The 16,799-nt window shown below is 36.4% G+C and overlaps 1 protein-coding gene across 1 annotated transcript; it reads right to left on the minus strand.

Annotated features, from left to right (window-relative positions):
• Positions 1-9,991: 9,991 nt before the first annotated feature.
• Positions 9,992-15,235, minus strand: LOC106325632 (putative respiratory burst oxidase homolog protein H). Its single transcript, XM_013763678.1, has 13 exons — positions 14,749-15,235; positions 14,181-14,343; positions 13,938-14,100; positions 12,682-13,485; positions 12,476-12,574; positions 12,240-12,355; positions 11,973-12,075; positions 11,753-11,862; positions 11,454-11,613; positions 11,190-11,363; positions 10,862-10,990; positions 10,373-10,451; positions 9,992-10,225 (listed from the first exon to the last, which is right to left on the minus strand). Exons 1-13 carry the CDS (start codon positions 15,191-15,193, stop codon positions 10,116-10,118), a joined length of 2,655 nt encoding a protein of 884 aa, XP_013619132.1. The 5' UTR covers positions 15,194-15,235; the 3' UTR covers positions 9,992-10,115.
• Positions 15,236-16,799: the final 1,564 nt, after the last annotated feature.

Consider the following 16,799-nt stretch of genomic DNA (forward strand, 5'->3'; position numbering starts at 1 on the left):
GTGTGTTCCGGAGGCAGACATCTCAGGGATCCTGCATCATTTCCATGGTTCCTCTTATGCAGGTCACTTCGCCACATTCAAGATAGTCTCTAAGATCCTTCAAGCCGATTTTTGGTGGCCAACCATGTTCAGAGATGCTCATGCCTACATATCTAGATGCGATGCATGCCAGAGACTAGGGAACATTAGCAAAAGGAGTGAGATGCCCCAAAACTACATCTTGGAAGTTGAAGTGTTCGACTGTTGGGGAGTCGATTTCATGGGACCATTCCCTCCGTCCTTCAAGAACGAATATATCCTTGTCGCCGTTGATTATGTCTCCAAGTGGGTAGAAGCAATAGCCAGTCCCACTAATGAGGCACGTGTGGTGACTAAGATGTTCAGCTCAAACATCTTTCCAAGATTTGGAGTGCCTAGAGTGGTCATTAGCGACGGAGGAACACACTTCATTAACAAGGCATTTCAAGGGCTGTTGAAGAAGAATGATGTGAAACACAAGGTGTCAACTGCTTATCATCCTCAAACGAGTGGACAGGTTGAAGTCTCTAACAGAGAGATCAAAAACATTCTTCAGAAGACAGTTAATACTTCGCGCAAAGATTGGTCACTTAAGTTGGATGATGCTCTCTGGGCCTACAGAACAGCCTACAAAAAACCTCTCGGGACCACTCCCTACCACCTGGTCTACGGTAAAGCCTGCCACCTCCATGTCTAGCTAGAGTACAAGGCAGCTTGGACTATCAAGCTTCTGAAATTCGATATCAAATCAGCTACCGAGAGGCGAACAATCCGAACCCACGAATTGGAAGAGATAAGGCACCTCGCCTATGAGAGCTCCAAAATCTATAAGGAGAAGACCAAAGCCTACCATAACAAGCGGATCATTGCCAGACGCTTCGAACTAAACGATAAGGTCTTGCTTTTCAACTCCAAGGTTAAGCTGTTCCCAGGCAAGCTGGAATAAAAATGGTCTGGACCTTTCACCATCAAAGAAGTCTGACCCTATGGGGCTATTGTGTTGCTGGATAAAAAGGGAGAAGAGTTCGTTGTCAATGGTCAGCGCCTCAAGCACTATCTTGTTGACTCCACTGTCGCGGAGGGTGAAGAAATTCCCCTAAGCGATCCCTTATCAGCCTAATCAGTTGATCCAAGTCAAGCTAGTGACTTTAACCAAGCGCTTGGTGGGAGGCAACCCACTGGTGAGTGTACATATCGTTTTCTTTCCGTTTACTTTCTTTTTAAGATTTAATTTACAGAAAAACAAGAAAAGCCGAACTCTTCAGTCGGAACAACCGAAGGACTGTTCCCGTTGTGGGACAGCCCAACACCTGTTCCCAAGGTAAGTGTCTCGGACCCAAAAAAAAGGGATAAAAGGAAGCGGTTAGGGTTTCGCCTAAGTAAGGCCTCACTCTACCTCTTCCCCGTCTCACTCGCTGTACACCTCCCCCACCACTTATGAATTAGAGCAATCACCAAAACCTCAATTTTCATTCATTTTTAGTGATTCTTGCTTCTAATTTGCTTGGATTTTCGAGTTATCTCTGTTTTTACAGTCAATTTCCCCCGATTCATAAGGTAAGAGGCTCGACAATCACCATGAAAATTGCGAATTCGGTTTGACAAGTTCATCCTTCTAACCGCTTTGATAGATCGATTCTTGTTGAGAATGACTTGATTTTGATCTCCCCATTTGCTGTTAGAGTTGAGTTAGAAGATGAACTCATGTTTTCTTTTACTTTAGCGATTTGTGATTTCACTTCTCCATTGCTTGAACCGTTTTGATGTGTCCTGATCTCAATTGATCTGATTTGATTTATGAGAAGTTGAATTGGTTTAATGAGTTGAGCTGTTGATATGTTTATTGTTTATTGCGGATCTTGTCATGTTGAAGAAATTATGAGTTGCATAAGGAGGAAGAGGAAGTTGTTTGATTCCTTTTCTTCTGTGCAACTAAAATGGAACTAAAGAATAAACCTTTGTTCGCCTTGCAGATGCCACGCACTAAGCAATCGGCCAAGAGAACAAGGGTGAACCTCGCGAGCAACCCGCCACCGCCGCGAGGACAACAACCGACCTCTGCGTCCTACCCATGGCCTCGTTAACAAGAGGGTGAACCGATTGATCTCAACAGCCCAATGCTTTTAGACTTTAACAGCGAGGGGTGGGATAAGGAAACAGCTGGGCATTACAACTCCCTCCTCATCTTACCTACTCGTTTCGACCATGCTGAAACTCTTGCTGATCTCGGGATCGACGAGGATGTGTTCGAAACATTGCAAGCAATGGGGATAGCTCCCCTCTGTTATCAGGCACATGAGCTCTCCCCAGACCTTGCCCGCCAAGTGCTCGCTACTGCCACCATTACTTACGAGGACTGCTCTGCGCCCTCCTACGCCAACTGCTCTTTCTCATTCATGGCTGATGGAGAGTATTGCTCATTGTGCCTCGACAAACTCAATGAAATTTATGAGATCGCGAATGAGCCGAAAGGGGTAGCAGTGGCGAAGAAGTTTGCCCCATCAAACGCCTTCTGGGACTTCATTGCGAATGGGAACTTCACGCCTGGCAAGGCCTACCAATCGCAGATCAGGAACCCGACACTTAGAGTCATTGCAAAGATCATTTCAAACCTCCTATTCGCCAAGGATCAGACTTCCAAAGTGACAAACGGGGAGCTGCAAACCCTGTATGCAGGTATTGAGGATGAGATCCGCGCTTCAGGGTCTGGCATTCCAATTCAAAAGGTCAAGACGAACCCATGCTTTCATTTCATCACCATGCTTTGCGAGAGGAGGCTCTGTCTGATGCATGGCACGAACAAGAATGACAGAAGCGGTAGCTTGCTCACACCGCTCTTCAAGCATTTCGGTATTGATCTCAGCAAGTACAAGGTGAACACAGAGATTCAGTACCTCGACCTCAAGTACCTAATCGCGTGCCACATTATGCGAGACGAGGATACATACAGCTTCTACGACAAGGAGGGTAACCAGCTGTTCACCAAGCTTCCTCACCCTGAGCTTACCAACTTCAGGGTGTTCGACAATATCCATTTCCTCCCACCAACTGAGCTTTTATGCGCCGACCCTCGTGCCCCTGCACCTGATGCGGAAATGGATGATGTGGAGGACATTACCCCTGAAGCAGACAGGTCATATGACCTCGGAGAACTCGCAGATGTGGCAGATGATCAGGCATATCGCCGATGGATGGTGGATTCGCAGCGGAAGAACAACAGCCTCATGAAGAGGATACTCCATCTTGTTACCGGCGGCTGTCTTGGCGGAGACACCCAGAGACAATCACCAGCAGAGCAGACTCTACGATCGCACCGTCCAGGAAAGGAACCTATGGGAACAACACCTTTAACTGCGCAGGTTCATCGCTCGCGCAACAGATGCTCGCTTGATCCAGCAGAGAGCGGCGAGTCTGACTGAGTCCCCAAGGACTATTCTCTATCCATTGTTCTATCCATCTGAACTCTTTATTTTTATGCTTTGTGTTGTTATTTGGCTTACCTCGATTTGGTTTCACACCAGGGATGGTGTAAATTAAATCTGGGGGAAGCACTTGTTGTGTGCTGATACTCTATGTCTTTATTTCTGAGTCAGCCCTTGCGTCATTTTGATGTTTTATCGAGTCAGTTTAGGATCGATTCAGTTAAAACTCTTGTGGGAATTAAGATTTTATTACGTGATGATCTCTTAACCGCCTCGTGGTCTAACATTCTTATCCAGTGATCTTAGCAGTGACGAAAGACCCACACTTAGACCTGGAACACTCCTGACTTACCTCATTTGACTCTCCAAAAGTTTTCAACCGATCAGGTTACACTGGGTAGACTTAACTCCACCTAAATTGAACCTAATCTTGACTGAAATTCTTCTTGTTATGGGCATTGGATAAGGGAAACGAGACCTACTCTCAGGACTTCTTATCTTTTTTACCAATCTTGCTGATCATGAGTGGCTAGCTCATCTTTAGCTAGTTCCCACCTTGCGCCTAAGCCTTTATTTCACCCTCATGCACTCTGTTTTTCAGTGTCATATGTGCAGATATGTGCAGATATGTGCAAAAAAGTCGGAGAGGGAAGGATCGACGCAGCCTCTTACTCGTCTCTCTCATACATTCAGAAGGGGAGAGATCAAGCATGTAGGGAACAGTCGGTGAGACCATGTTCTAACAAGAGAACAGTCGATGAGACCATGTTCTGACAAGAGAACAGTTGATGAGTGCATGTTCTAACCAGAGGAACAATGGCAACTAGTGAGCACCAAAAAAAAAAATAATAATAATAAACCACCAGTAGCTGCGAAGCATCATCCGTTGCCTCTCCCTCGCGGGGGGGGGGGGGGAGAGTCTGAGAACACACGCCACTGGGAAAGTTGAGTAAGGAGTTGGTACCAATTTTAGAGGAGTATGTGAAGGAAGGCAAGACGTGCAGAACAGTCCCACGGTTGATCCGAAAGGGAGAGCAGTTGCTCCGAAAAAAGGAGAGACGAGTAAGGGTTGTGGGCGTCAATGGATTCATCCTCTCTTGCTATTTTGCGCGATATCCTGCATCCACTTCAAATTTGGTAGCCCCTAAACACTCTTAGCTCCACTATATAAAAAAAAAATATATATATATATAGCCTGTTCCACGCCTAGCCCGTCTACCCTGAATAGTGCATGTGATGAGAGGCTCACGCCGCTCTTAATTGAATTTAAGGAGTTGTGTCTCGAGAGTGTGCCCTTTTCAGGTATGAGATACAGAGTATGGAGCTGATCTTCGAACAGCGATCATAGGCGTTCTGGTAAGAGTGTGTGGTCCTAGTCTACAGCTTGTATGGTTCAGAGATTTGTAGTAAGAATATGGTTATTGAAGATAAGCGAGTTCCCACTCTCTCTCAACCCCTTTTCCCTGTTCTTGAGGTTTTGCCTTGTTTGAGGACAAAAAAGGATCTAAGTCTGGGGGAATTGATATATGGTGTTTCTAACACCATATTATGCGTGTTTTGAGTTAATTCTCAGTCCTAATTTGTACTTATTTGATATCATTCCAGGTCTGAAGCAGGTGAAAGAGTAAAGAAGAGAGTGCCATGAAGGAAGATGACATTTTGGAATATCTAACGCAGAACAGCCAGTCGGATCAATCCGAAGGTTGTTCCCAAAGAGAGCAAGCGACTGAATGTTCCCGACTATTAAGGAAACCTCCAAGATTTCAGGAGTTTGCCCTAGATTTTCTCTCCTCTCTCTTTACCACCGGCGCCTCCATATAAAAAGCCTATGCTATCATTTCTATTTTTCTTACGCTAGTTTTACAAGAGACTAGAACTCTATTTTGGCGATTTAGCAACTTGTAAGGGAGAAGGCCTCATCTCTCATCACGAGAAGACCATCCTGAACCCTTGTCTTTCTACTTTATTTTCTATGCAGTATTATTCAGAAATCATGTCTGTGTTACCTTGCATAATGATCGAGTAGTCAGCTAAGCTTGCTTAGGGTTTGAGGGTGTCATTCGTGTGAGCTAAACATAAATAAGCGATCTCATTATTCTTCATTCATATTGTTCTTACTGCTTGCATTAAACTGATCACTTAATGTTAGATTTTAAGATTAATCACCTAGCTAACTGCGTAGGAGATATCTTGATATATATTGAATGAGCTTCATATCCCTAATCAGCGAGAGTAGATATTAGGGCTTTAAGTGAACAGATCGGACCTGATCTCGCAAGGCTTGTTATCGTGTCTTGTTTCAAGCGAGAGCTTAGGAAACAGGATCGATCTGCAAAGGGAGCAATACCACGACAGTGGGTTGTTCCAGCTGAGTGATCCGAGTTCTAGACTGCATTTCAACACGCTTGAATAAATGTTTCGCTCAACATTGACATCCGATGAAATACCCTAGGCTGGCTTTTTAATTGAATTGAATTTAAATCTCTAGTCTACTTGTTACTTGTGTCACTATTGCAAATCAAAACCCCACTTGTTTCTTAGCTTAATATCAAAGTCATAAGAGTAAAGTGTAAACTGGTCCTCTGGATTGAATCTCAAATATTACAATTACAACCGTTAAACTTGACAGTAGCAAGTATTCATTTTTAGTGTATCAAAAGTCAAATTTACAATAAAAATTATGATGTAGACTAGGTTGCTGACAAGTAGGTTTCAACTTATCCCGTAACTATGAGAAGTCGGTAATTAAAATATATAGTTTTTCTCTATAACATCTTGAAAAGGATTTTTTTTTTTAAACAAATGATGTAGAAATGTAGTTCAAACTTCAAACGATTTGTGAGTTTTTACAGTTATGTCTTTAACAATATTTTAGTTGGTAACTCACAATCAATAACAGTAAATATAGCTATAGATATTTATTTAACTAGGCATGTTTCTGTCCCGTGACACTCGAGATCTTTATTTCAGTCAGGGGTATTTCAAAAACTATTTTTCCGGGTAATTATCTCCCAAATTATTTGATAACGAAGTTCCGATATCTCTATAACGATTTCAACTATAGTGACGATCTAATACATTAAACTAAAAATATTTGGTCTTCTAAGTATTCAGACATCAGACCAGTTTCAAACGATCCCCAATTTAAACACAATGTGCATTCTTCAACTTACCAACTAAATATCAATCTTAAGTTGAAACCTAAATTAGTCTTTGATTTACAGACAATATTAAATGAATACATATATGAATTGGTAGTCTACTAACAAGATGAAATTATTGGACTTAAAGGCAGGCTTAGACATGCTAAATTAAACACACACACACTAGATTTGATATTATATACTATTACTTAGCATTATATGGAACTTAAACTCAGACTTATATCTCTTAGCAAAAAAAACACTTAAACTCAGACTTAAATCCGATGGCTTCTTCGTCTCTCCTTGAATTGTATTTTGGTTGGTGCACACATCCTTTGTAATGGTATCTCTTGTTCCAGTTTTGTTATCCTTAGAGTTAATGGTTATGTTTGTTGTTCGGAACTACGCTAGGCGCTAGTCAGTCGGTAATCTCATGCCTAGCGAGTTACCGAATCGGAGAGTACTCGAGGATTACGTGGAACCTAGTTTTAAATACAATTTAATATATTTATAATATAATTAGCTAATTTTAAACATGATGACATATGTTCTTAGACATAATTATATAATTTTTTATATATAATTTAAAACACTTTTTTTGATTCGTCGAACATTTAGATTATGGTGTGTTTGGTATGAAATTTTTTTAAATGGAGTAATTATGTGTTTGTTTTGGGTTCGATAGCTAATTGTAATTATTTAGTAATGAATAATTACACAAAATCTGTCAATAATGAGTAAAAAATAATCAACCGTGTTTTAACTTTACACGGACGGGAAAAAAAACTTAGGCGGTCTATGCGGGAATTAGGCGGAAATTAGGCGGTCAACGCAGGAATTAGGCGGTGTTACGCGGGTCAACGCGAGTCAACGCCTAGCTACACCGGTTTGGGCATATTCGCTTCGGTCAACCTCCAAACAACGCCTAGGCGGCAAGGCGGCGCGTTTTTGAACAAAGTTATATTAGTATTAGTATGTAAGTTTTTCTTCTGGGTATAAAATTAATGTTAAAACCAAACCAAATTCAGACTTAGATATGCTAAAACAACATGGGGGAAATTGTTTTTTTGACTAAAAAATGGTAATTATGTCCCATTAGACTAATTTCTATTTTGTACCATTTCTGCCTATAATGCATTTTAGTATTTTTGAAAATAAATCAAATATATAGTTTTACAAACAAAATTTTTTGGAAAAATAGTTAATACTAATGAAATACCTATATAAACTTAGTGGTATTTTTTTCCAGTTCTAAAAATGTTTAAATCATAATTTCAGATTATGTTCTATATAAAGTAGAATTTGCATTCTACGAAGTAGAAAATGAAATTCACTTTTTCATTGAATCTACTATGTTTATAATACGTGATTTACGTAAATAATAGTACTCTAAAAATATTTAGAATACATATTCCGCACATAACCTATCGCTCTAAAATCTGTAGAAATCATAATCTACAGATTAATATAAATCTAAAACCTGTAGAAATCGAAATCTACACATTACAAAAAAATCTAAAAACCTATAGATTTACTATAAATCTAAAATCTGTAGAAATTGAAATCTACACATTACTATGAATTTAAAAACCTGTTGAAATCTAGTTCTACAGATTTACTGTATTCTACAGATAATAATAATCTGTTCCGGAAAATATGGAAATATTCAGTTTCCATATATAAAAAATCCATTTTTGAAAAAAAATTAAAAAAAATCGTGGGACAAAAAGTATAGGTTTAGGCTTTTTATTTATTTAGATTTTTAATTTTTTTAAATTTTAATTACTTTAATTATTTATTACATTTTAATATTTAATAATTGTTTTGTTAATTATAATTTTGAATTTATAATTGAAATTAAGGGCATTATTGCCATTTTGAAAATAATTAGCTAATGGGACATAAAGTATATGAGATTAGTTTAACGGGATATAGTTACCATTTTTTTGCTTAAAAAAAAACAATTTTCCCAACATAATAATTAGATTTGACATTATATCAATTAGCATTTTTCACGAATCAATACGCGTAAGATGTTCACATGATGTCAAGAGAGATTGATTAGATTGGAGGGTACGTATTTGTATTGAACATGTTTTTCTCTTATTTATTTTTGTACATATATATTGTAGTTGCACCAACCTTGATTTCTAATTAAGGCTACATATAAAATATAGTATAATGGATTTAGGTGTGTATACATATATTAGACAATACGCACATATATGTAGATCAGTGTAGACAGTAACTAGCCACCTTTTACGTGAACATATAAAGATCGGAATAATTATAAAGTTCTCTAAGAAAATATGAGTTTCCCGTAAGAGTAACCAAAATTCCACCTGCACAATTAGCGTTAAATATAATCAACTCTTCTTCTTAATCTTTTTTCTAAAGACTTTTTTTAATAATCTTTGAATAGAACTGATGAATAATGCTTATTAAGATGCTTTAATCAATTTTTTAAATAGCAGAGTATTCCTTAGGATTATACAGTTATTGAATTCAAATATGTCCGTATCACTATGGTTTACTTGCTGGAGGTGAAACGCTTTCGTTCAGTTAACAAGTATGCAGGTAACATGATTAGTTCTAATCGCCAAGGAATATTTTTAGAAGTAATGCAAATTTTGCAATAGTTGTTTGTTCGTGTATCTATTTTTAGAAGTAATGCAAACTCAATAGAATATATGTTATAAGATACATAAATATATATAGAAGATGGATATCTCAATGATTTAGCCTACGTACCAAACTACGTTTTGCTTAACATGTTGGACTCTCTCCTTTACACTTCGTTCTCATGTTACCTACTCTTCTGCACATTCGTTTTGTTTTAAAAATGTTAACTATAGCACATTCACACTAGTACTCAAATCTGTGTTATGTTTGAAAAAAAAAATTACGCTTGTGGATTTGTCGTATGCATCATGAAAATTGGTGAAAATTTAAACCTTGAGAAAACTACTGTAGCAAAACAAGAAACAAATATTAAAACAAAACTGTCGTACATATATGTTTTGTCACGATATAGAAACTTTTCCTAATATCAAATTGCATTTTCTATCCATACATGATACATGAGGGGTACGTTAATTAAGAAAAGGAAATCAAAATCAGGTAGATTAAATAGTTAATTAAAACTAAATTATAATTCTATTTTTAGTATTTTTTATTTGTGCACCTTTTGTATATGTAATATTCGCTTATTAAAAAGAATTGGTTCCAAAAATAAAATGAACATTTTAAAATGTCCATTTCTGAGAGTTTTGGCAACAATCAAAAAGATTACTAAGAGAAGAAAAAGAAATTAAAGCACAAATGTTTGATATTCAAACAATTTAAGCAAAATATACTCGAGGTTTTTGCTTAATCAAAATGTTACTGTACATTTTACGGGATGATTACTTTACATTAAGTCACCAACTAATTACAATGTGATCATCAAAATCGGCTTCTTTAGTTCAATAATAGTAATAGGATTAGTTTTGGTACGTAAAACTTAACATGCTTACCAAAAATGTAGTTTTGGTTAAAAGTTTTCCTTATGGAAAGTAAAACGAGTGGATGACTCGAGACTAAACTCCTGACAAAGATCTCTAAGTGGTCGAACCAGTGTTGGACTTCCACAGTAGAACACGCCTGAAAGAAACATGTCAAGAATTGCATGCAGATATAATCATATAAATAAAATAGTTTTTAAGTAAGAATTTTCAGAAACTTTATGAACAACATAATGAACTTTCAGAAAATAAACAATAAAAATAAGAATTACTAACAAGTGATTACCTATTCGACATGCTTCGTGTTTGCTTGACAATTCAGAAAAAACCTTCCTCCAGTTGGGTCTTGCGAAATGTGTTCGTATCTGAATTGTATTTTAAGAAGTTAAAATTAATAAATTAATAAATTAAATTATTAAAATATTTGCTTTTTGCTAAATAAAATAAATTGTCAAGATACATGTGTAATTATTGCCTAAGAGTGCTTAATCCACACCAACAAGTGTCATTTGGCCTTTATATGTTTAAGATTGAACACAAACAGAAAGTTAGATTGGACTAGTATTTTTGTCAACGACTGAAGTGATTAATTCTCTTAACATGAACACTTTCTTTTCCAAATCCCTTCAAATATTTAGTTAAGATACCGTACCGATTGAACTATATAAAATGGCAAATGATTATATACTTTTTAAACCCCAAAAATGCTAAAGCGACAGCTAGAGCGGACACCTCGTTTTTGGTGATTTATGATTATAAAAATTTGAAAACTTACCCGGCTTTCGGAGACAATGTCAACACCATTCTTGGCATGTTGAAGTTTCTGAACCATAGCGATTAGAGCAGATCTTGCATCTCCTGCTTCGTACATGCTTGTTAAGTAGTTATGCATTTCAATCACATGCTGCCAGAAAAAAAAAAAAAAACAAGTAGACTTTAAAACTTTTTTACAGAATTTCATATCTGAAAACTTTGAAAATAGTTTATGCTTTTTTATACCTACATTTTTATGAAATGAGAATGTTGAAACTGTTTCAGTTTTTCATGTATGCATTTAACTTGTCAATATGCATTAAACAATAAAATTAAGATGGATAACTTACGGTTTTATCATACTCGGCGATGTCATCCATAACTCCCTTGAACCAATCAAAGGAAGCTTGTTCTCTTGTCACCCAAAAAAAATATGCTCTCTGTGGAAACTTCTTGCCTCCTCCACCACTAATACTATCACCTCCTACGCTCTCTCCTCCTACACTTCCTTCGTACTTTTCCCCCTATATTTTCCAATATTCATAATATAGTCCCTCTTTTTCCATCTTGTTAAACCTCACACATATATGGATAAAAATGTTTATACTACTTACAACTTTGGGAATCCCGGGTTTTAGATGGTTTAACATGTCTTTCAATATGCTTATGAATGGAGTTGCTCCAATCCCTAGTCCAACCAGCAAAAGAATATCGAACTTCTGATAATTTTGTGCTGGAGCTCCATACGGTCCTTTGATGAATATCTTTGGGAACCTGGTGTGAAATAAATGTTAATTATAACATGCCTTTTACACTTTTGAAGCACCCAACCATACATATAGGTATATCGAAGAAAAAAACTGATATATAATAGCATTTTAAGTAATTGTTAGTTTATTATATTTTCACTTACAAGACTTGTGATTCTTCAATGTGGGGATTTGCACCTGTTGCTCTTGTTTCCATCCTCATAAGACTATTTGGTTTAGGCTTTGCGGCTGCTTGAGGAGGGGGCTCGCATGTCTACAAACACAATAGAAATAATAAAATAGTTTAGTATACTTGAGTATAAGTAACATGAAAGACAAATATCATGATGGCTGTACTGAAAATAATGAGTTACAAGAAATTACCTTTGCGAATGTGTTCCTAAGTTCAGTTGTCCAATCACCTAAGGCTCTTATGTGAACACTTAAATAGTCATCTCCAGGTGCAGAAGTGATAGAGAATGGATGCCTAAATAAGAATAACAATAATCGATACTACTATTTGTATTAACATTAATTATAAATATTGTGGTTTAACTTATTTTGTTGTTGAATATAATTAAATAAGTTAAAATCATAATTCTGATTTAAATTTTATCTTACAAATGCATTGACTGTTAATATTTAGATTACCATTCGAATTGTGAGAGGTCAGGACACTTGACAAACATGTACATGCCACTTTTGTATTTGAACGCGGGAGGTTTGGTCACGTAAAGTGCAAGAACGTTGCCCGAATATACAATAGCCTGTAATAAGATAAAAGAAAATAAATATATATTGGAAAAATGAAAATATGTGTTTTACTTAATATAGACAACATAGTAATTTTTCTTTAAAAAGAAACAAATAGTAACCCTTTTGATTACCTTAATCACGTGGACACGATGGCTGTGGTCTTGAAGAACACGTGAGAAAAGCCTCTCACTTGCGTAGAACAGCATCGGTACGGCCACGTACATCCATGTCTGCATTTCCATTTATCAACAAATTGAAAAACAAACAAACAAACAAAAAAATTGAAATGCAGAATTCATTTATTTTATATAAGTGCATATATAATAGTTTCAATTACCGTTTTCTCGTACCAAGGCTTCTCGATGATAAGATAGTAACCATGAAGGATGAGAAGAACATAAGCAAGAATCAGCAAATGATGAGCATACCAAAACGCATTAAACCCAGCAAGAACGCTAAACGGTTTTGGCAACTTCACTATGTTCCTTCTAAAATAATGCATCGCGAGCGTAAACGAGAATCCCATGAAAAAAATCATAAAAACTCCAGTGATTGACACTGACGTCATCATCAAACCTAGATAGCTCGGTTGCGTGTGTCCCAAGGCAGATCCAGCATATTTCAAGAACACGTCGTAAGAGCACGTACTTAACCTAGGGTAGTTACAGAAAAGGTGGAGCAGCGTGTGTAGCAATGCATGGAAGGCGATAGCATACGCAATCACCTTGTGGAAGTTAATGTTGTCATCGAATGGGATCATGCGACTCAAGAACGATGACCTAAGCATTGTCAGGGTTTTCCTACAGACTGGGACCAAGATTAGAGCCATGTTGAATTTGAGAGTTTCCGCCGAGCCTTTAGCGGCGCAAACGCAGCGTCCGGTGATGTTGTAGAGAGGGCTTCTCATGAATTCATTGTACTTCCACATGAATAGATAGACGTTGATGAGGAGCCACAAAGTGAGGACCCATATTTTCTTCCAGTTCTCGTGCATTAACTCTGTGGTCACCGAAACGTACTTGCTCATTGGCGTCCTGTACCGCTCTGGGATCATGGCTCGAGTCAGCGTTTGAGATTTCTTCATCTTCTCCGTATCAGCGTTTGACACCATCCCTGTTAAGAGCACTTCTAACTGCCACATCTACTTGATATAAACTATAAAATGGTCAGAACATAACTCTATGTTTTGAGATAAAGCGAAAAATTAGTAAAACACACAAGTTTTTCGGAAGAACGATAACCCTAGACATGGCGATTATGGGCATAGGTAAGTAAAATGTTGGTCTATGATCCCTCAAATTTTAAAAATGATTTACATTAACATAGACCTCCAATTTGTAATGATTTTTTTTGTTAAAACTTTGACTAAATTGTTTATAGTTTCCCGAATCTCATGACCAGCTATATCTCTAGAACAGACGGTATATTCAAAAAAATTTGCAGTAAGAGATGATAAATTTGATAAATAATTTTTCGGATAATCACCATAATTTTTTGGATATTTATAGATAATAGTACGTTGTTAAAACTATTCTCTAGACTTCGACGCTAACCAAAACGGATATAAATTTTGAAAAAGTAAAGAAAGCTAACCTCGATGTATCCCTTGTGATCAGGGTCGAGTTCTTCCATGATCAAAGAAGCGTAAGCGGCAGCATTCTTTTTAAGGTTCCCAAGGCGGTTCGCGGCTGCGCTCAAGACAATGACCTCTTTCACTTCATCTTCCGTGAGCTTCCCATCTCCGTCCTTGTCACACCTAATTAACAACCGCAAAGGTTTAAACTAACCACATTTAGATATATGTGAAAATACGTATAAGATTATATAAGTAATTACATGTCGAAGAATATCTGGAGACGACAATCGAGATCTTTCTTGATCATGTCTTCCCAAAACAGCTTAAGTTGTTCTTTGTCAATACCACTTTCTGTCTCTATTTGCCTTCTCCGACCCAATGCCTCATAAACTTCTCCCGCAAACTCCATTGTATCTCCCATTCCTACCAAAATATGCACTATCGACGTTATACATTTTATTTCCTAACAAAAAAGGGGATAATATACTATAATGTTCTCGTCCGTAATTATTTTATATGCATGGATGCACATTTAATCTAATTTGAAAATACCCATTCAAAAAGAATTAACCTTTACACACACACAAATAAATGAAAATCAGATGTACATATCCATTGGTATTAGTCTGCCAATCCCCGAAGCGGGTCATGAGTATATCAAAAGAAACATTCGCATATAGCCCCCAAAATATTAATGGTTAATAAGTATATATCATCTGACTTCTAAATAATTTAAAACATTATATGTTTAGCAATTGTTTCAAACTCCATAAATTTCAGGGTTAGTCCTGCCAAGCCCTATCAATTATTGGTAGTTTCGTTAATTACCAATGCATACACCGAACTTCTCTTTAGGTAATTTGCCATCAACAGAAAACTGATTAAACCGGTTCTCAATAGATCTCCATGAATCTCTTTCCTTTCCCGTGACCGTCCGATCAAGGAACCGTAAGCTCTGGAGTCCCCTAGCAGCGCTAGATGTTGTCCTCTCTACTCTTTGTGGACCCTTCTTTGGAAGGACCGGGGCACCTGGAGGGCCCAGGTTACCGCTTTTCCTCGTGCTTGGCGAGCCAAGATTACCGCTCTTTCTCCAGTTCGAAACGCTCAGCGTGCGGATTATCGATCCCACACCCCTTGACGCAGTCTTCTTCAGACCACCTTCGTTCTTCTTGACGTTAATGTCTGGCTTTTTGGACGAAGTATCACCCATTGAATCGATCTCTACACTCTCTAACATCCATTTTTCATCGCTAGGACTGTTATTTTTCATCATTTTTTCTCCAGGACCAGTAATTGATTGAAGAATCGTCGGAGATCTTATAATTCTATCTTATTTCCAATTAGTTTGTCTTGTTTTTTTCTGGTTTAATCGAATTATTCGACAAGGAGAAAAAGTAGGAGAGGCACTGATTTTTGTATCGTTTGTATCTTTTTATGTTTATTTAGTTAGGAATGAATACGCATGAAGAGATTACTAAAAATAGAAAATCCTGAGCAAAGCATCTGTTCAGGTCAACCACAGAGACGACCAATCAAAGACCTATAAAATCAATTTGACTTATTGTAACTAATTCATATATATAAAGAGGGTGATTTGTTGAACTTTATCGACCTACTTTAGTTTTATTTTCTCTAAATTATTAAACTTTACCAATCATGTTTTACCTTTACTTTTCAAAGTTAAAACCTACATCAAATTTCTATTAATTTTTACCAATCATGCTTTATTTTTATTTTTAAAGCTACAGCAAAATAAATAAAACAAACATTTTTCTTATGTATTTTAGTTAAAAAACCTACATCTTTCATTTATCAGCTGTAGAAACTGTAGAATAAAAAAAATATCTATAATATCAAATAGAGAAAATGACTAGGATAGCACAAAAAAAGTTATTGTCACAAATATAGCCTCTAAGAATAAAAATGACCAAAATAACACTTAATGTTTTATCAAAAGAGATAAATATACACTTATACCCCAATAGTAAATTAATTTAGACATTAGGGTTTAGAGTCAAGGGGTGGGTTTATGATTTAGGGTTTAGGGTTTAGAGTTAAGGGATGGGGTTTAGGATTTAGGGTTTAGGATTTAGGGTTTAGGGTTTAAAGTTTAGGGGTGGGGTTTAGGGTTTAGGGTTTAGAGTTAAGGGGTGGAGTTTAGGATTTAGGGTTTATGATTTAAGGTTTAGGGTTTAGAGTTGGGGAGTGGGGTTTTGGGATAAGATTTCAAATTTTTTTAAAAAAAAAAAAAAATTTCAAAAGGTAAAATGCTATTTTGGTTATTTTAGTGTTTGAAGGCTATTTTTGTGACATAAACTTAGAAATGCGCTATTTTGGAGATTTGCCCTATCAAATATACAAGATAATCATAATAAAAAAAACATCTATAAATATTTTACTCTAATTTTGGGTGCTTTTAAATTTTTGAAATATTTTAAATAATAAATATTACATACATATCACATTTTAAATAACAGTATACTTTGATAATTTTAAAAAATATTAATATGAATTATTTTAAGTGATAAAAATAATAATTATTTTATATATACATCACATATTTCACATATTTTATTTTAAAATATCTGCATCCTATAGCTTACAGCTACAACAAATTTAACTACAACAAAAAAATCTCTGCAAAAATAATCTAGAGTAACAACTTTACACCTACAACCAATTTATCTACAGCTAAACTTTTACAGCTAAAATTCTACAGTCGCAGTCGAACCAATCATCACCAAAGTCATTTCTTTCCCTTGTTTGAGTTCAGTTTCCAAAATTGTTAATAACAATTAGCTCAAAAGAATGAATCTCAAGAAGAAAAAAAACACAAATACAAAATTAATTAAACGCCATGATTAGCGGTTGTGTAACCA

The sequence above is a fragment of the Brassica oleracea genome, chromosome C2 (assembly GCF_000695525.1).
Source record: "Brassica oleracea var. oleracea cultivar TO1000 chromosome C2, BOL, whole genome shotgun sequence".
Classification (NCBI taxonomy): domain Eukaryota; kingdom Viridiplantae; phylum Streptophyta; class Magnoliopsida; order Brassicales; family Brassicaceae; genus Brassica; species Brassica oleracea.